This window comes from Rutidosis leptorrhynchoides, chromosome 7 (genome assembly GCF_046630445.1).
Source record: "Rutidosis leptorrhynchoides isolate AG116_Rl617_1_P2 chromosome 7, CSIRO_AGI_Rlap_v1, whole genome shotgun sequence".
In the NCBI taxonomy this organism is placed as follows: Eukaryota; Viridiplantae; Streptophyta; class Magnoliopsida; order Asterales; family Asteraceae; genus Rutidosis; species Rutidosis leptorrhynchoides.
The window spans coordinates 160,974,878-160,996,119 of record NC_092339.1 but is presented as its reverse complement, the minus strand read 5'-3'; the positions used below and the strand labels follow the sequence as shown (position 1 = coordinate 160,996,119).

Sequence of the window (21,242 nt, the reverse complement as noted above, 5' to 3'; positions counted from 1 at the left end):
TATTTTTTTAGAAATCGTTTAAATATTAAAAATTATTATTTCATAACATTTGTATTTTTAAAGTTTTAAAATGGATATAGTTTATTTATCTACAAACGTTCATAAAACGTTTTAATAACCAAATTATTTTATATTCAAAAATCATTTTATTACAAAGGTTATAATAGTAGGAGTTGTTTATGTCATAAGACGTTTTTAATAATAAAAGTCTATTATATCGAAAAAGCATTTTCGTTTAAGAAAATACAATCATATTTGAATCATATCAGGTTTCAGGGTTTTAAATTTCCGTTTTTAATCATGACTTGTAGGATTAAGTTTAAAGGAAAAATCAAACGTATGGAATCATCTTAATGTAAAATATCAATCTATTTAACTTGTCAATATCTATTTCCTAATTTAACTATATTCTACAATTTTACTTCCACGTTAAATAATATACAAGTTTAATAGTTTATCTTATCAAAAGTCACGAGACAATTATTGTAAAGCAACATTTGAAAATCAAACGGGAATCTCCACTAACCCTTGTCTAGTTCTCGTTAATTGACACTTTTGTTCTTTCTAATAAATCACTTTACCAATTATTCTGAATACCGTTAAAAAGGAAAGGTTTTTTAAATCAAAGTGGACCTCTCAATAGGGACTCGTGATCATAATTCAATGTATCTAATAATTCAATCATTTGATATCATCTCCTAATTCCATCGATAACTATTAGAATATATTTTTGAAACAATTATGTTTATATAAAGTATTATATGTCTAATACTTGTTAATGTTTTCAAGTTATAATATATACACATATACATATATAATCAGATTTTCTCATATAATGGTTCGTGAATCATAGAAACTTGGTCGAGGTTTAAATTAATGTATGAACACAGTTTAAAAAAAATCTTTGAGATTCAACTTACAACTTTGCTTATCGTGTCGGGAATATATAAAGATTAAAATTAAAATTTGGTCGAAAATTTTGGGTTGTCACAGTACCTACCCGTTAAAGAAATTTCGTCCCGAAATTTGAGTCGAAAGGTCGTGAATGATAATAAGTATGTTTTCATGATGCATACGGGCTGAAAATTATAGTTTTTATCATCAGCGAATAATTTGGATAAACAATTTATTTATATGAAGAGTACGAATGAAGCTAACATAGAAGAGTGAAATGAGTAAGTGTAGATTCATCTTATCATTTGACGTAGATATGATTGATTTCCAAATTTCAAGGGATTTGAAGAAAATCTTCGTAATAAGATTTGATTCTCCGGTAACCAAGGGAATTAGGATCCGCTTTAAATGCGATCGTTCATTTTAATTGTTCTGTCGGAGATTTTCTTATAAATTCACCTCCTTCGTTTCCTTACAACTCACACCTTCTGTTGATGCATTTTATGCAAGTCCCTAGACATCTACCCACGTCCATTGCAGGTACAATAGTTTACAGGCCACCATGATTGCTCGTAATTATCCTATCCGTGTTTGTATGTGGTTACAGGAACTGCAGGAACGAGATTTGGATGTTTGACTATGTTAGACTTAGTCAGACGTACGAGTGAAGCCTCACTAGTACGGCTGACAGGCTCATACGCACGGTTGATGCTGAGCTAAGTCATAATTACAACCTAAATATAAAGACACTGAGTGATCATCCGCGCGGCTGATGAAGCCAACTCGTACGTGTGATGGCTGAATCGTATGGGTGAGTCAACAGCAGGGGTATATAAAGTCTTATGTTTTTCATTTTAGGTTAAGCCTCTCATTTGTTACACATACTCAGATCTGGTGAGCTCCTCTGATTCTCTCTCAGTCCAAATCACCCAGGTGGTGAATAATAGCTCTAGGTGTTGATCTAATCACACTTGATTTAGTTGTGGTTTGACTAAATTAATCCAAAAAAAACTTAACCTATTCACTAGAGGGTTTGATTCACTTATTCCGCCATTGTGTGAGTTAAATCTGTTGATTTCTAAGTTCCTAGTCATGTTTCATCACCTTCTATTCTTTCCCTCTCAACTCATATTTTAAAGTATTCATCAATATGCTCCATCTAGTTCTGATTCTCGATATACTTCTAACTTTCATATCGGTCATTCTTCTTTTTCATCTACCGCCGGAAGAATCTATTTACTTCTTCTATACTCTTGGGTCTATAGTATTTCTAGTTCTCCCGTGTCTTTATATTGCTATATGCATCGATATATATGGTTTATAATTTCTGGTTTGTCGTTGGCTTTATATCTTCCCTTATATTTCAAAGTATCCGCTTCTGTCTTCTATAATCATTGTCAATCACAGTTAATGCTTTTATTTGCTGCAATTTATACCCCAATTTCTATTTCAGAGTTTTGTCCTTTCGTTTCGTCTTCTTGCGATTAAGCACCGCTTGTAATGGTACAGAATTCGCAGATATGAATTTCGGAATGAACATTGTTAATGTTCTAGGAAGGAAATTGTAATGGCACGATCTTGGCTTGTCATATTACCAGAATACCTCGGAAAAAGCCGAATCATCAAGAAATATTTTCTTGATATTTTAGAGATTAGGTAGAATACAAGAGTCGTGTAACCTGGCACATGATGACGGTATGGTATGTGAATCATCACGTTCCATTTAGAAACTTAGCATGACTTACTATAATATAATCACGTTGATCAAGTGTCATTATATTATACTAATTCATGCTTCAGTTTCCAACACTACTTCAAAATATTCCTATTTTAAACTTGAATGTTTCAGAATTTAGAAACTAAAATAGTTTCTTTTATGATGTAATACAGATAGCGTGAAGAGGTATATGATTTCAAATAAGAAAAATTCAGAAAATATCTTCAGAAATATGGAGGATATTTATAATGAAAGATATGATGATATCTTAGGATTTCTAATATCAGAGGATGATGAAGAATATTGTCCGCAAGGGTTTAGAGTCAGGAGCAAGGTATTCGATAATGACTTTAGCAGATACTGAATCATTTGGATCCTTTGAAGGCAGGTTTAGCCTTTGTGATTTGTCCACAGCCTCCTTCATACTTTGCTCAATCCGTTTTCCAGTTCCAACTCTTTTCTTTTTCTGAGCTCTGCCAACACACTACTCTTTATTATCAAACTTTTTACTGTTAAGGTCGTTTTATAGTTTTTGCTGCTTCATCAAAAATTTCGAGAACTATTCCGCAGTTTAGGGTGTTTTTCAGAAACTTCACATTCAAGTATGTAAGTCCAGGAGATAGACGTTATATGTACACATATAACTATTGGCGTAGACATGCTGCGAGATTTCAAAATACTGATTGCTAATTCCAGATGATTCGTATAGCAATTCTCGTTACAAGATGCGAATGAGTAAATGATGAGGTTTCGATAAATATAATGATTCTTCGGAATGCCCAAGATCGGTGAAGTTGTTGGTAAGTTTATTGCTAATGTGGTGGAATATGAAAGGTTCTCCGGTAACAAAAGGGTAATCACATATATTAAGATTATGATAAGGCTACTCCGAATAAAAAAAAATTGAAGTTGTCTTGCTAGAGTTGTGATATAATTTGCTACTTTGCAAAGGAATTGTAAAGTTATTATTGCTAATAAATGCCAAAAGATCTAACACAGATATGTGTTGAATTATGACTTTGGTTTCGAGAGCTTTTTTTTTAAGTGCATAACTGTGGGTGATATGTGGTTGGATCATCATCTCGATTGCTCATTATTTGATGTGTCTTCAGAAATTTTCGAAGGGTTTGAACACAAATTGTAATCGTTAATATACATTTGATGTTCTAACACAGTTTTGAAGTCAAAGTATAGCTTCGAAAGATGTAGGAATCAAAAAGTGATGGTACCGGTTATATCTCGAATTGAATTCTGAGGTTTCAAAATTAGAATATGTAATTGAGTTTGAATGAGTATGGTTGTTTTGATATGGAAGAATGTATATTATTGTGAAAGTAGGAAGTATGGTTGATAATTTGCTTAATTAGATTCGAAGAATGTAACATATTAATTGTGAATATATATATATATATATATATATATATATATATATATATATATATATATATATATATATATATATATATATATATATATATATATATATATATATATATATATATCGGGTATTACCTACCCGTTAAAAAAAAATTTCACAATTAATATTTTGTACATAAGAATTTTATTACAGTCTTTATGAAAATATATATGTATATATTCTCCTCAGATGTAACATAGATTTTAATGAGTTAATACTAAATTAAACTCATTCGATTTATGGTTAGAACTAGAATTGAATAATCTCTTAAAGGCTTTAGAGATTACATAAGTATTTCTTCAATAATATTGAAATTATGAATCAGTACTTCATTATTTGTTGAGGCGTGATGTTGGTTTTCGTTAAATTCTTGTGAATCTTTGCAAAGTACGAATGATGTTATCTGAAAAGTTTCGGGTACATCGATGATGAAAGTGTAAAATCAAATATATACTTGATTTATTATGAATTAGAATTTGTTGAATTGCGACAGAGATTGTAGTTAACGCTGGTTAAGTTGCGGCCGAAGGACGTACATTATTGCATATTTGTAATATGAATTAACCGAGTAGTTAAGATTCACACACAATAGCTTAGTACGGAAAGATTTATTTTTATTTCAAAATATGTATATATAAAATATACATATAATTTCTTCAGAGGGAATGAGTTAATTCTTCATAACTCGCTGATACAATATACGCGTTATTGATTCGTAATGATGTCCACAGTGATTCTTGAACTGACGGAGTTTGTGATGTTATAGATGTTGTTGATTCTGATGCTGAATGCACTGACGATGCTGGTGACGCTGACGGTACTGATGATGCTGTTGGTAAAACAAGTCTAACTTGTAAATCACACACCATTCTCGTCAGGGTTTCTATTCTTCCTTCTATCATTTTGGTTTACTCAACTGATTTATGGTTAGGGCTAGAATGGATAATCTCTAAGACTTTAGAGATCACATAATCGCAGCAGATTGTTTCTCCAATGAAGTTATGAATCAAAACTTCGTCGTTTGTTGCTGTTAGTCTTCCTTGTTATCTATAGAGCTTATGACCTTGATGCTCGTGGAACAGATTGTGAATTTGAGGTTTACGACGCGGTTGTGGTTGGGGGTGGTAATGGTACTGTTGACGTTGATGATGGTGGTACTGGTTATGCTGCTGATGCTGCTGCTGTTGTTTGTAACCTTTGCACCATGTTCTCTAAAGCCACTACCCGAGCGCGAAGCTCGTTGACTTCTTCTATTACACCGGGATGATTGTCGGTTCGGACGAGTGGGTAAATAAAATCTAGAATTTGATGTAATATATAATCGTGACGAGATACTCTGGAAATGAGAGAGAAAATGGTGTTTCAGATTGGTTCGCCGGTAAGTGCTTCAGGTTCTTCGCCAAGAGGGCAATGTGGTGGATGGAAGGGATCACCTTCTTCTTGTCTCTAATGATTGAGAATGCTATGAACCCATCCCCAATTCATCCAAAATAGATGATGGCTAATTGGTTGATCCATTCCGGTCACACTGTTTTCGGAGCTTGAATGGGATTCCATTTCGGAATCCGAGTGAATTGAACTGATGACGAATTTCATTTCGTACGATTGGATAAAGGATTTTTCGATATAAAATGATTTTCCAGCTATCGGGTGATATTCTATTTACATAGGATATCTATATATATATAGATCAAAAGATTTCGTAGATTACGGAGGAATTTACGGGATATGTCAGGCAAAGTTTAAAGTAACGGATACGATAAGATATGATTTAGCAGATACGCTAAGATATGAATTTTGTCTATACACTACTCATGCAATTAATGTAGCAAGACGTGTCTTAGACTAAAAATGATAAGCAGGTAATTTCCTGAGGATGATAAGTAGTTAATTTTCGACACAAAATGATAAGCAAAACTTTTGACATGCAGACACGGTCGAAGTCCAGACTCACTAATGCATCCTATCGACTTATCAGTTAGACACACTAATGTAGACATGGTTCGCTAAGACCACCGCTCTGATACCAACTGAAAGGACCCGTTCATATACATTATAAACGATTCACAATAGTTGATTACATCGCGAGGTATTTGACCTCTATATGATACATTTTACAAACATTGCATTCGTTTTTAAAAGACAAACTTTCTTTACATCAAAAATTGACAGGCATGCATACCATTTCATAATATCCACTATCCAACTATAAATTTACTTAATAATAATCTTTGATGAACTCAATAACTCGAATGCAACGTTCTTCGAAATATTCCATGAAAGACTCCAAGTAATATCTTTAAAATGAGCAAATGTACAGCGGAAGATTTCTTTAATACCTGAGAATAATTCTAATTAAGATTTCTTTAAGACTCCAAGGTCAAAAATATTTATATTTACGAAAAATGATATTATGATAATATGATAATTCTAATTATGATAACTTTAATATTTACGATACTTTTTAATATTAACTTTAAAATAATAATTTTATTTAAAATGATAATGATATTTTGTAATAACTATAACATTTCATTTAAAATGATAATTTTTGTTAAAATGATAGTTTTAATACTAACGATACTTTTAATAATAGTAATGATAAAATAATAAGAATGATAATTTTGTCTAAAATCAATATCTTACAATATTTTAGTTTCATCATGATACCCATACTCATTATTTCCTAATTGATTTGTTAGTAGTTTTTAAATCATCTTTTATGTCGCGTTCATTTTAATGATAATAATAGTAATTATAATAATTAAGTGTTACTACTACTAGTTTAATTATAATAATACTAATAATAACTAATATTATGATAATGATATTACTAATAACTATTTTAATAATAACAATAAAAATAACAATTTTTAATGATCATACTTTTTATTGATAATATTAATAATAATAATGATAATTTGATAAAAACTAGAACGACGATAATAACGACGATAATAATAATCATTTTTAATAAAAAAATAAAATTCAATTGATTATAACTTCTAATCCGTTCATCGAAACCATTCGATATCTAAAGGAAAAGTTCTTAATTTTTCGCTAGCTTTCCAAGGACATGCATATCTTATACCTTATCTCAACCGCAAGTGTAACTAATTCAAGATTCAACCTAACCTGTCTAAGGGCAATATCAAAATAACAAGCATACATAATCCTATATTCTCGAGCACTAGTCAGGGATACACTGTCAATAAGTAAAAATAAATTACAAGTACTCACGTATCAATATTGAGATTCAATATTGCAGAAAAGGTACGTAGACGCAACGGAGATGACAAACACTAAATTTGACCTTATGAGCATACTCATGAACCATACCCATCACCTCCATAGCTATAACTCATAATTTCCTTAGCCCTATCCCACTCATAAAACTCATGTTACAATAGCTCGCGCGTACCCCTTGTCGTAGTATTTTATGTATAATACTAGTATTATCACTCCTAACAATACTAATACTAATAATAATAAAATTAATAATCTTAATAATAAAATTAGTATATAAATAAAATAAATAAGTAAATATTACGGAGTAATATACATAGATAGAGAGATTGAGAAATGGATTCGGCACCAGACTGCGAGCTTTATAATGTGGCCTCACCAAACCCCCCATGCGATCGCATGGGGGTTCCTTGAGAAAAGCATGCGATCGCATGCCATGGTATCCCAGCTCATATGCACTATAAAATTTGTTGCCGACACTTCTTTCATTTACATATACTACGTAATAGGTTTATTTATATATTAATTAATATATAATATATTTAATCTTTAGAATTAATTAAATATTATATTATATTTACGTTATTGATAAAAATATAATTTTTACAAAAATGACTCGTACGTTGTCACTCGACTCATGTACCACTTTCGTTTTTTCGAGCGCACTTTCGTATGATTAGAAAACTAGCCTTTTACATTACGCGACGTGCACCTTTAATAATAATTTGACTTATTTATCAAAAATTTACTTTATGAAAATGTATTTTATAAAATTTGAGCGTCGTGGTCATTTGCTTCTATAAATTAATGACTCGTTGTTTATCAAAATATATTATTTTAAATCAGGACGTTTTATGACTAAGTTATATATATTTTTATTTTCATTTCGAAATATAAATTTGAACTATTTACTTAAAATAGTCTTTCAAAACTAATGTCATTCAAAACTTATATTTTTTTAGAAATCGTTTAAATATTAAAAATTACTATTTCGTAACATTTGTATTTTTAAAGTTTTAAAATGGATATAGTTCATTTATCTACAAACATTCATAAAACGTTTTAATAATCAAATTATTTTATATTCAAAAATCATTTTATTACAAAGGTTATAATAGTAGAAGTTGTTTATGTCATAAGACGTTTTTAATAATAAAAGTCTATTATATCGAAAAGGCGTTTTCGTTTAAGAAAGTACAATCATATATGAATCATATCAGGTTTCAGGGTTTTAAATTTCCATTTATAATCATGACTTGTAGGATTAAGTTTAAAGGAAAAATCAAACGTATGAAATCATCTTAATGTAAAATATCAATCTATTTAACTTGTCAATATCTATTTCCTAATTTAACTATATTCTACAATTTTACTACCACGTTAAATAATATACAAGTTTAATAGTTTATCTTATCAAAAGTCACGAGACAATTGTTGTAAAGCAAAATTTGAAAATCAAACGGGAATCTCCACTAACCCTTGTCTAGTTCCCGTTAATTGACACTTTTGTTCTTTCTAATAAATCACTTTACCAATTATTCCGAATACCGTTAAAAAGGAAAGGTTTTCTAAATCAAAGTGGACCTCTCAATAGGGACTCGTGATCATAATTCAATGTATCTAATAATTCAATCATTTGATATCATCTCCTAATTCCATCGATAACTATTAGAATATATTTTTGAAACAATTATGTTTATATAAAGTATTATATGTCTAATACTTGTTAATGTTTTCAAGTTATAATATATACACATATACATATATAATCAGATTTGCTCATATAATGGTTCGTGAATCATAGAAACTTGGTCGAGGTTTAAATGAATGTATGAACACAGTTTAAAAAAAAAATTTGAGATTCAACTTACAACTTTGCTTATCGTGTCGGGAATATATAAAGATTAAAGTTTAAATTTGGTCGGAAATTTCATGGTTGTCACACCATTCAACATTAAGGGAGCATAGAGAGAGCATATGTTCTGGATAATGACGATTTGAAATCTTCTCTTTTTTAATCACATTTAATACTTTTCGTTCTTCAGATGTTAACCTTGGATGAATAACTTTGGAAGGATCAAGCGACGTACGCCAATAGCTAGCTTGCAGGCACTCATTGGGGATAACTTCGCTATTAATAAAGAAGAATGTACTCTGCCAATTCTCATTTGTCTCACCAGAATTAATCAAAAACCCATCCAGAGTAAGACAAAACCATCCTTTATCATAACGTTTTATGGTTGCAAGATTAGAAAAACAACGAACAGAAGGGGTAATATCTCGAGCCATACAATATATCTCGAACAACATGATTTTACGAATGGACATAGGCTCAAATTGTCCAACGCTATCACCATAAAAACAGCAAACGTCCAGGTAAAATTTTGTAAAAGGAATACAAAGGTGAGAAAAATACAAAGCACGGCCGTAAATAGCAACCTTTCCAAGAGGAGGGTGACAGGCACGATCATGTGGGCCTGGAACAACAGCATCGGCACCAAAAAATTTGGGAAAAGCAACTCTGACACGATCGAGGTAGATTGAAGAAATTCTGCTTAGAACATCTTCAACATTAAAAATAGCCATTGATTGGGAAGTTAAGAAAGGAATTTTATGACAAAAGTTTAAGGTAGATGAAGGAAATAAATTCATATTGAAGTAAATATGACACAGTAAAAAATTGGGTATTAAATAGCAAACAGAAGATGAACAGTTGACGGTTAATTGCATGGTTGATGTGCTACCACGTGTCGGATGTACAAAAATGCGGGAGAAGTAAATTTAATTGAAAATGGAATTCAAATTTCAAAAAGGTACTTTCTGCAGGTCATGATCAAAAAAGTAACTGACATAGCAGAAAAAAGTTCGGCTACAGCAGATTCTTGTTCCCAAGGAAAAGGCATTACTTATTTTTTAGTTTAATGACTTTATTTTTTCTAAAAATAAAGACATCAAACTTCGGGAACTTAATGGTGTATCCTATAGGATACACGCATAACGACATCATTTTTATACAGAAAAGTCGATCAAAGAGCACAAGACATAATGAAATTTGGCAGTTTTCAGAGTTTGCCGCCCAGCGTTTAGCAGGCCGCCCAGCGTCAAGCGTAAGCCCTGCAGGCAGCTTCTATGCATAAGCCCTTTAACTCAGCGCGTGAACGGCACGCAACCACGTCAGCACACGCCACCGACATTCAGGATACTTCACGTAACAGAACCATTCAGCTGTTGACACGTGTATCCCGTGAATTTCGGACATTCTACGCCTATAAATAGATCCCCTGGGTCACCACATTTCATATGATTCTGATATGAACTTCAGTCAGAGAGAAGTACACTTTCTCTCTCACACAGTTTTTTCTCACTCTAAAACAACATTAGCTTCTTAGCAGCAGTACGTTAGACGGAACATTACAGATTGATCCACAGATTGATTGAGGCCACAACAAAGATCTTACATCTGTGTTCCGGGTCTGCAGAGATTATTTCTCAAGGGCAAACAACAATCAACAGTATACGCCACAAGCTGAGCAGCTAATTTTCTGTACTAGTACCTTACAGCCGCTATACGGAAAATCGTACTAACAATCACAAAACTTGACGGTGGTGATCGAGTTGATAAAATAACATTTAGTTCACTCGTCACAAGATTCGCTAAAAGACTATTTGCAAGATCAATCACTAGAACCTACAAGAGTTGTACTTGGAAAGATTATGTCTCTTACTCCAAAGACATAGTTTGTTTCACGTTTTGTACCTAGGAGCTTTTTTTTAGCGTGAAACACATGTCAACCAATCACAATTTACGGATCAATTAACATAAAAAAAAATTAAATAAATAACCTCTTCGCAAATTAAAAAACAGATCCACCCCCTTATCACACTCCGTCACTACAATAAACTCTCTCACAATTGACACATTGATGTCGCACCCCACAAAAATCCATCATCACACCAGCACCATTAATAATGGTCTTAAAAATGATTTTCAAACCACCAAACGACATTATATTACAACTCGCTTTGTTAAAAAATTTATTATCAATGACGAGGTCTTCGCGGAAAAAATTTCAAAATAAAAAAAAAGTGAATTTTTCATTTACCACGAATCCGGAAAAAAATTCCATGTGAATTTACGAATGGAATTTTGCTAGAATGTGTTATAGCAAACATTTGAAAAAAGTGAATATTTTTATATAAATTAAAAAGTGTTTTACAAAAGGAATATTCATTTGAATCCATAAATTAAGTTGAGATTCAAGGGAACAATGAGAGCGCGATATGTGACGCGAAATCACATGTGATTAAAAAAAAATATTTCGAATTTTATTTTCAATTTTTTTTTACAATCACATTTGATTTACCTGTACAATCATATGTGATTGAATTGTACAATCACATGTAATTGAATTTGACATGCATGATCACATGTGATTGGGTTTACAATCACATGTGATTGACATGTAGAATCACATGTGATTGTAAAAACAAAATTTAAAAAAAAAAATAGAAAAGAAAATTTCAAAAAATTTTTTTTTTTTTTTTTCAATCACATTTGATTTTCGCGCCACATGTCGCGCTCTAATTACTCCCTTGAATTTCAAACTAATCAATGGATACAAGGAATTACAACTCTATTTTACAAACATAAAAGTTACCAAAATAAAATATATATTTAACATAGTATTTTTTTTATACAAAAAATTTAGGTTTAAGATTAATTAATGATTAATGATTTTCAAATAATACATTGTGAGCCTTGAACCCTTTACCTTTCATATCTTTAGTTAGACCATTAACTATGTAGCGTGATAGGCTCAAAATCTCCACCATCACTCCCCTATCACGCCACTATAGGGCGTGATGGGATGAAAAAATTGTGGGCGTGATGGGAGCTTCACGGAAGGCTTTTGAGGCGTGACCAAACATTTAACCAGATATATATTTATAGTTTAATTAAATTAATAAAAATAATATAATAACTAAAAATGTGGGACCAATTACCCCATCACACAACCATCACTCATACCACTACAAACTCTATCACGCCATCACCTTTGTCAGATCAGCACTCCACCCTACAATAAAACTCCATCACGCCCCATCACCCCGTCACCACTACAAATGGTCTTAGGGGTAGTTTGGTGAACATTAACTCAATAGAAATGCAACTCTCGAGTGATGTGTTAATTGAATAAGTATAGAACTGGAAATTAAAGCCTAATTAAGCAAAACTACGACGTGTTAAAATTGGATTTTTAAACTAATAGTCATGATAATATTGAAAGTGCAACCACTAAAACCCAAATATCCACTATTTGTTGGCGCGCTAGGAGCAGGTTAGAAACAAGTGATCAGCCAATTGAGCAGCGCACAACAAATTATATACTCAACGTCAATTCGTCCAATGAGATTCAGCACGGGCACCATAAGAGGTTGATAGAGGTTTTCGAATCATGTTGAATCGTAAATGTGTTTCTATCTTCTCGTTCCCCGTCCCAAAATTCTGAGCAGTCCGATGTGCCTTCTATTGTTTCGACATGATGAATACCTTTACCTTTGTTATGAATGAGTTCAACTTCAAACTTAGTACCCTTTAAGAAAAAGGAAATCACACTGTATGCTGGATTCCACCATTTGGTGTTCCTCAATGAATTAAAGGAAATATATCCTATATATGTTGGAGGATGACTACCCACTGATAACTCGTTTTGATGATTACACTCTTCCTCATCTACCAGCACTTCCTGCTTAATAACGATCGTAACGTTGGGTTCTTGGTAATCAATAACACAATGTATTAAGAATCCAGAAAAGTCATTGTCCCAATTATGTGGAAGCTGCAATACGAATTTACTCCCATCAACGACACTCTCTTCATACAGCTTTAGAACCCGGTGTTCAAGAGCAAGACTCATAAATTGATGTTGGATACCATTTCCCTGCCATTACACACACAATACAAAAAGTAAACAAACAGAAATTGAGTTACAATTAAACATATAAGGTTTTCCTTTTGATACCTCTTGGGAGGAACTCTTGGCCTAGACCACTAGACTAACTTCGTCACACTATAAGTGTTCAATATTGACTTTTCAAAGTTTTTCGTTGTCAACTTTGACCATAACTATTTTTATTTGTGTTATATAATATTTGATGAAAATTATATGAACGAATTGGGTGTGTATGTGTTTTCATTAATATAACTTTCATCAAATATTATATAACACAAATAAAAATATTAATAGTCAAAGTTGACAAAAAACTTTGAACAGAACACTTATAGTGAGATAGACGTATACAGATTAAAATTCAAAAGTAGAGTCAATAACCTGAAGCATGGAATCCCGTATTATTTTATCAACAGCAGGGTCTAGTTTATTCTTGCCAAGAAATGAGACTTTCCATAACCATTTGCAATTTGAAATATCTCCAAGAGTATCAAGTGAGTAACAATAATCAGCTCTAAAAACGGCGATACTTGATGGGAGTGCTAAAAGCTCCACAAGACGGTTGCAAGATGATATATCAAGCCATTTAAGCCGTGGAAGTTGCAATAAACCAAAATTTAGCCATGTAAAGTCATTTACTGATAGATCTAGTTCTTGCAAGTTGGATAAATCCCAAATAGTAGAGCTTATGTCTTCATCTCCCAAATGGCACTTACTGAGAACCAACTTTGTTAAGCCTTTGCTAATAAATTGTAACCCTTCATGGTTTATACGAAATAAAAAGGTTGTTACATATTGTGATATACAAGATGCAACTTCATTCTGACTCTTAGAAAGTTTCCCGCACTTTGATAGCGAAAGAGTCTTTAGGTTCTTTATTCCGGTAATGGATGGGAACTCTCTTAAATTATCACAACTTGTAATAAGTAAGAAAGCAAGTGATTCTGAGCGTTCGATTGATGAATCAATCTCTTCTAAAAACGGAGATCTATTAACGATGAATCTTTTGAGATTTGGTAGTTCGCGAAAATCTGGTGTCTTGATAAGGTTGGTTAATCCGTGAAGCTTGATCATCTTCAAATTTGGTAGATTCTGTTGCAAGTAAGTGAAATTCCTCTAAGGATTAAAATGTATTCATATACCATGCATACACCATGAAAATAAAGCTTACATAATTTGATAATTAAACCTTACTTATTGATAGTTACCTTATTGCCATTCCAAAGTTGTTTTTGTTGGCCACCACTCAAGATTAGACAACAAAGCTTCCTTTGTGGAAAACTTGTGGGTAACGAACTTGCATGATGACCTTTCCAATCAATCCACCTGAGATTTTTCATCTTTGCAACAACATGATGATTATGGTCTCGTAATGCATCAGACTTGTCCGAAAAAATTCTAATTGCTTCAATCTTGTCAAATTCCTACAACAAAGAAGCAATGTGATCTTGATCAGCATACTCCCAAGATAATCTAACAGTTAGGGTTCTGATATCCTCATAAGAGGTCTCAGGTTCAAACCTCCCTTACAACATTTATTGTGGTGGCCAGGGAAAAGGTTAGAAACGGTCTCGGGATCACCCGATTAGGTTGCGTATATCTGAGTAAAAATACAGTACCGTCGTTGAATCCATAGAACATATGTTTTCAACTTCATCCACTTTCCAAACTCTACTATGCTCTTCAGGATTCTTACTTTGTTCCCCTCTAACAATGTAGTGTCCCAATTCTTGTATCAAATCATGCATATCAAACTTTCCATCTAATATGGTAACGAGAGCCTTTTGTATCAATACTTTTACACCTATAACAGGATGAAAACCACAAGCATCAAGTGACTCCATTGCATCGATTTTCTTTTCACCCCTAAAAAAACATGCAATATCTAGGAACAACTCTTTCTCTACTTGTTTAAGTCCATCAAAACTTATTTTTAACTTTCCCATTATATCGGTTTCAGGGATCTCTTTTAGACGTGCTAAGGCACTTACCCACTCATCCATGTCTTTATCAGAAAGAAAAGAACTTAGAACTATGAGTGCTAAAGGCAGGCCACCAGCATAAGAAACCACACTTTTTGAAAGTAACTCGTAATCTTCTAAAGGTCGATGATCTCGAGGTGCATGTTTACGAAAGAGATTAATACCTTCATCTTTATTCAACAATCTAATATTGTAAATTGCGTTTACTTTGTGTACATTTAGTAAATGCTTATCTCTAGTTGTGATTATTATTCTACTTCCTTCACCAAACCAATTATGTGATCCAGCTAAAGCCTTTAGGTGGTCAGGGTGATCAACATCATCAAGAACAATCAAGACGTTTCTATGACATAACCTTTTCATCATCATTTGTCTACCTTCCACAACTCCATCTACTTGTATATGTTTTTGTTTCAAAACGGCACGCATAACTTTTTCTTGCAGTCTCTCCAAACCATGCTTATTTGATTCCTCGCGAATATTCTTTAAGAAGCAGCAACCACCAATAAATTTGTTGGAGATTTTACTATATATAGAAGTTGCAAGAGTAGTCTTACCACCACCCCCAACTCCCCATATTCCGACCATACGAACACCACCTGTCTCAATTTCTATCTCTGAATTTAAATCTTGCAAACGGGCCTCTATTCCAATTAGGTCTTCATTGCTATTTGAGATTAAGGGGATCAATCTATTTGAAATGGCATCAACAATTTCTTTTATGCCTTTTGATTCATGTCTGCACGTCAACAACGATACTCAATCCTATCATGACCATGATTTAGGTTTAACTGGGTAGAATAAAATATATAAAACCATGTAAAGTATGATTAGGAAAATTATTCTAAGAGTTGAAGTTTGGAATTTTTCAGACTTCATAAGAGTTAGTTTGGAAAGAGACCACACCTATTTTCCAGATTGAATTTGTTAGTGGTTAATTCAATATCCGAAATCATGAACTTGGGGACTAAGTCGGCTTAAAGACCGTGTTAGACTTGAGGACCAAGTTTCATCTTTGAGACTGTGTTTTGTCCATGAAGACCAAGTTGCATCTTTGAGACTGTGTTTTGTCCATGAAGACCAAGTAAAACTTGGAGATCAAGTTGTGTGCTTTGTGACGAAGTTAAACTTGGGACTAAGTTAGAGTTGATTATAAAAAATGGTCATGCTTTCATTCTCAACTCGCCGGTTAAAAACAAACAATAGACTTTAAGATTAGTGAGAGTCTTTGTTAGAGTGTATTGGGGTTAAGAGACAATTTTTAGATAACGGTTATGTCGTTGTAACAATTTGTGATATAGTTAGCTATTGTCACTTAACAAACTTATGATATAGTGTATTTTCTATCTTTGGAGGCCCGTGGTTTTTCTCCTATCTTGGAGTTTCCACGTTAAATATGTGTTGTGGATTGTTCTTATTTTTTTACTGTTTATCATTCGGCTAGGTGGTGAGAATTAGTGATGTCGTAATTTCTCAACAGAAGAATGCTACAGTGATACATCTAGACTTCGGTCATCAACCAGACTTTAGCTAATTATTTTATATGCGTAAAATAATCGTTGCATTCGAGGAATAATGACTGGTCTCCAGAAGGAATACATAAACTTTAGAATTAGTCATTCTAATTCTAAGTTAACCTAATTTTTGTAGTATAAATAGTATATGATATCTCATTGTAAAGTGTTGGTAATCCCTGCTATTGAACTTATTGTAGTTGTGTATGCAAAGTGAATAATACATAATTCGATTTACTCAAACTTAAAGTTAAACACGTCCTTCAGTTAAGTGCGGTCATGGCTGATCGAAGGAAAACTTGTCCGAATCCACCATGATCAAGTGTGGACTAGTTAATTTCTGAGCTCAGATCTCGAACGTGTCGGGAGTGCATCATCTTATTTACAACTACTGTATCTCTTACATTAGTAAAATCCAAAATCAGATTATGTTGTGAAAAGAAGTGTCACTAAAAGTAGTACCAACAATTATATATTCTTTGAATTATGAAGAGCAAATAGTATAGATTTGTTACATCCACACAATATATTCTTTGAATTTGATGATAATTAATGATCATAAATTTAACTTTAAGAAAATTATGGATTTGCTTTATAGTATAGATTTGTTACATCCCCACCATATATACGTATGTAATTTATGTGGTTACAATTGTTGGACAAATATTTTTATTTTATTTCTTAACAGAATATGGGTATTGGGTACACATATTTTGATTTTTCTTTGGCAATACAATGAGGTCTTATACACTTGCTACTTGTTGATGCTTTAAAAACTACGTTACTGGTGTAAGGTAGTACAGAATTTAGATTAGCAACGAGCACATTGACTCCTCCATAGAAGATAAACCTCGGGTAATTAAACCCCTCGAGATTTGGTACAGGGTGAATTGCGCACAAGGCGCAGGCTCTGGTCACAATCCCTTTTTGAACGAAATATGTTTTGCAAGATTCGAATCCGGCATATTATGAAATTCGACTTTTCGTATTAATTAAAAAGAGAAGAAGAAAATTACCCATTGGCAATGTGCTTCATTTCCCATCCAGAAATATTACTTGCACCCACAAGTGCATTTTTCCAAACTTCAATTTTGTTGTTGTTTTCAGACATATGTTTGAGAAATGCTTCTCCAAATTTCCCTTTTTGTTTTCGTACTTCTGATGGATCGACATGATAGAATATTGGCATAACTATGATCCCTATCTCATCCTTACATTTCATAATATATGCAAGCTCGTCTAAGCACCACGAAGAATCAGCATAGTTTTGTGAGAATACGATGACAGAAATACCCGATTCTCTAATAGCTGTCAAGAGGGCTGGACCGATGGACTCTCCCCGAGGAAGTGTTTCATCGTCCTTGTAAGTGCGGATTCCTTGCTGCACAAGAGCCGTATAGAGATGATCTACAAACGTCTTGCGAGTGTCTTCTCCTCTAAAACTAAGAAAAACATCATGATTCAATGTTTGAGAATAAGACGTTAATGACGACATTGATTTGTTAGATGTGTTTGGAAAAATTAGTAAATATGTATCAAGAAAGTTCAAAGGGAGAAATGTGGTTTTAATTGTACCTCAATAGGTAGATGAAATGAAGTTAAGACAGAGAAATAAAGTTGACATGAAATGTATCCTTCCACTTATGTCATTGTCTCACCAAATTTCCATATTATGCCCCCAAATGAGTACAGGCATAGAAAAAAAATATGCTACTTTTTTCTTTTTCTTTTTTCACAAACAGGAATCGAAATTAAAAATGATTTTACACGAAAATGTTAAAAATCATAAAGTGCATAACGGAATCAACAATGGGCTTACAAGCTTTCCTTGCCCGTACGTATGAAGTAAACATATTAGACTAAATACAATGCACATAATAAGAATAAAACATTTGTTGTTGCAGTAAAGGAAAAAAAAAGGCCAAACAACATTATAACATCATCTCTTTAGTCTTCGGATCAAACATCCAAGGGGAATATGACCAAACATGAAAGTGAAAACTTTCGCAAGAATTCGCATTCAGAGCCATTGAAATACCTTTAGTTTGACTCTAGCCACTATTAAAGCCCGACACGAATATGATCCATTGAACACCATCTCATTCCTAGCCACTCAAATTGCTCAAAACGAAATCGGGCCAATAAGCCTTCATACTTTTCCAGCCTTAAAAGTCAAACCGTTGCAACAATCAAACGAAAATTCTAGTATTGACAAAGGCATCACCAAAATTCCACCACTCGAACCATGACGTCCAAATATTATAGGATTCTGAGCACTGTAAGGGCGTATGATTTATCGATTGCATCATAATTGACTTGATATTCTCTTTTAGAAAACACCACCCTTTCTTACAATAATTTTCAATGAATAGATTTGTTACATCCCCACCATATATACAACAACAACAAAACTCAATACCACATGAGTGGTGTATGGGAAGGTGAGATGTAGACAATCATTCCCCTATCCGAGAATAAAGACAAATCATTTCTCTACCCAGAGTGAAACACTCTCAAGAGTAGAGAAAGTCATTCCTCTCTTTATTCGACGGATAAAGAGATTGCTTCCGAGAGGACCTCCGACCTTTAAGTAGGAAAAAGTTTTTAAAAAATAAAATAAAATAAACATACTAAAATAATACTAATAATAATAGACGCCATGAAAATTTTATAATCAAATTTTCATGGGTTTGAAATCCTGAAATCCCCACCATATATACGTATGTAATTTATGTGGTTACAATTGTTGGACAAATATTTTTATTTTATTTCTTAACAGAATATGGGTACTGGGTACACATATTTTGATTTTTCTTTGCCAATACAATGAGGTCTTATACACTTGCTACTTGTTGATGCTTTAAAAGCTACGTTACTGGTGTAAGGTAGTACAGAATTTAGATTAGCGAGGAAAATCCTTATTAACGAGCACATTGACTCCAAGATAAACCCTTCGGTAATTAAGCACCTCTGAGCGCGAGATTTGGTACAGGCTGAATTGCGCACAGGGCGCACGCTCTGGTCACACTCCCTTTTTGAACGAAATATGTTTTGCAAGATTCGAACCCGGCATATTATGATATTCGACTTTTCGTATTAATTAAAAAGAGAAGAAGAAAATTACCCATTGGCAATGTGCTTCATTTCCCATCCAGAAATATTACTTGCACCCACAAGTGCATTTTTCCAAACTTCAATTTTGTTGTTGTTTTCAGACATATGTTTGAGAAATGCTTCTCCAAATTTCCCTTTTTGTTTTCGTACTTCTGATGGATCGACATGATAGAATATTGGCATAACTATGATCCCTATCTCATCCTTACATTTCATAATATATGCAAGCTCGTCTAAGCACCACGAAGAATCAGCATAGTTTTGTGAGAATACGATGACAGAAATACCCGATTCTCTAATAGCTGTCAAGAGGGCTGGACCGATGGACTCTCCCCGAGGAAGTGTTTCATCGTCCTTGTAAGTGCGGATTCCTTGCTGCACAAGAGCCGTATAGAGATGATCTACAAACGTCTTGCGAGTGTCTTCTCCTCTAAAACTAAGAAAAACATCATGATTCAATGTTTGAGAATAAGACGTTAATGACGACATTGATTTGTTAGATGTGTTTGGAAAAATTAGTAAATATGTATCAAGAAAGTTCAAAGGGAGAAATGTGGTTTTAATTGTACCTCAATAGGTAGATGAAATGAAGTTAAGACAGAGAAATAAAGTTGACATGAAATGTATCCTTCCACTTATGTCATTGTCTCACCAAATTTCCATATTATGCCCCCATATGAGTAAAGGCATAGAAAAAAAATATGCTACTTTTTTCTTTTTCTTTTTTCACAAACAGGAATCGAAATTAAAAATGATTTTACACGAAAATGTTAAAAATCATAAAGTGCATAACGGAATCAACAATGGGCTTACAAGCTTTCCTTGCCCGTACGTATGAAGTAAACATATTAGACTAAATACAATGCACATAATAAGAATAAAACATTTGTTGTTGCAGTAAAGGAAAAAAAAGGCCAAACAACATTATAACATCATCTCTTTAGAGTCTTCACACTAACATCCAAGGGGAATATGACCAAACATGAAAGTGAAAACTTTCGCAAGAATTGGCATTCAGAGCCATTGAAATACCTTTAGTTTGACTCTAGCCACTATTAAAGCCCGACACTAATATGATCCATTGAACACCATCTCATTTCTAGCCACCCAAATTGCTCAAAACGAAATCGGGCCAATAAGCCTTCATACTTTTCCAGCCTTAAAACTCAACCGTTGCAACAATCAAACGAAAATTCTAGTATTGACAAAGGCATCACCAAACTTCCACCACTCGAACCATGACGTCCAAATATTATAGGACTATGAGCTAGGGCATGTGATTTATCGATTGCATCATAATTGACTTGATATCCTCTTTTAGAAAACACCGTCCTTTCTTACAATAATTTTCAATGAATAGTCATCAGAGCCCAATATAAATCGATGCTTTATTTTCTGTATTCGCAA

The 21,242-nt window shown here is 33.0% G+C and overlaps 1 protein-coding gene across 1 annotated transcript; it reads right to left on the bottom strand.

The window, feature by feature from the left end:
• Window positions 1-12,688: 12,688 nt before the first annotated feature.
• LOC139859737 (disease resistance protein Roq1-like) lies at window positions 12,689-20,393 on the bottom strand. The gene is made up of 7 exons (XM_071848512.1): window positions 19,846-20,393; window positions 18,900-18,997; window positions 17,738-18,296; window positions 14,845-15,946; window positions 14,434-14,649; window positions 13,607-14,317; window positions 12,689-13,216 (listed from the first exon to the last, which is right to left on the bottom strand). Exons 1-7 carry the CDS (start codon window positions 20,322-20,324, stop codon window positions 12,689-12,691), a joined length of 3,693 nt encoding a protein of 1,230 aa, XP_071704613.1. The 5' UTR covers window positions 20,325-20,393.
• Window positions 20,394-21,242: the final 849 nt, after the last annotated feature.

Coding starts and splice junctions, on each gene's coding strand:
- LOC139859737 (XM_071848512.1), bottom strand. CDS start 20,324: ATGTCGTCATTAACGTCTTATTCTCAAACATTGAATCATGATGTTTTT. Junction 18,297..18,899: donor TTCGTTTGATTGTTGCAACG/GTTTGACTTTTA, acceptor CTACCTATTGAG/GTACAATTAAAACCACATTT. Junction 13,217..13,606: donor TACGGGATTCCATGCTTCAG/GTTATTGACTCT, acceptor GTGTAATGGCAG/GGAAATGGTATCCAACATCA.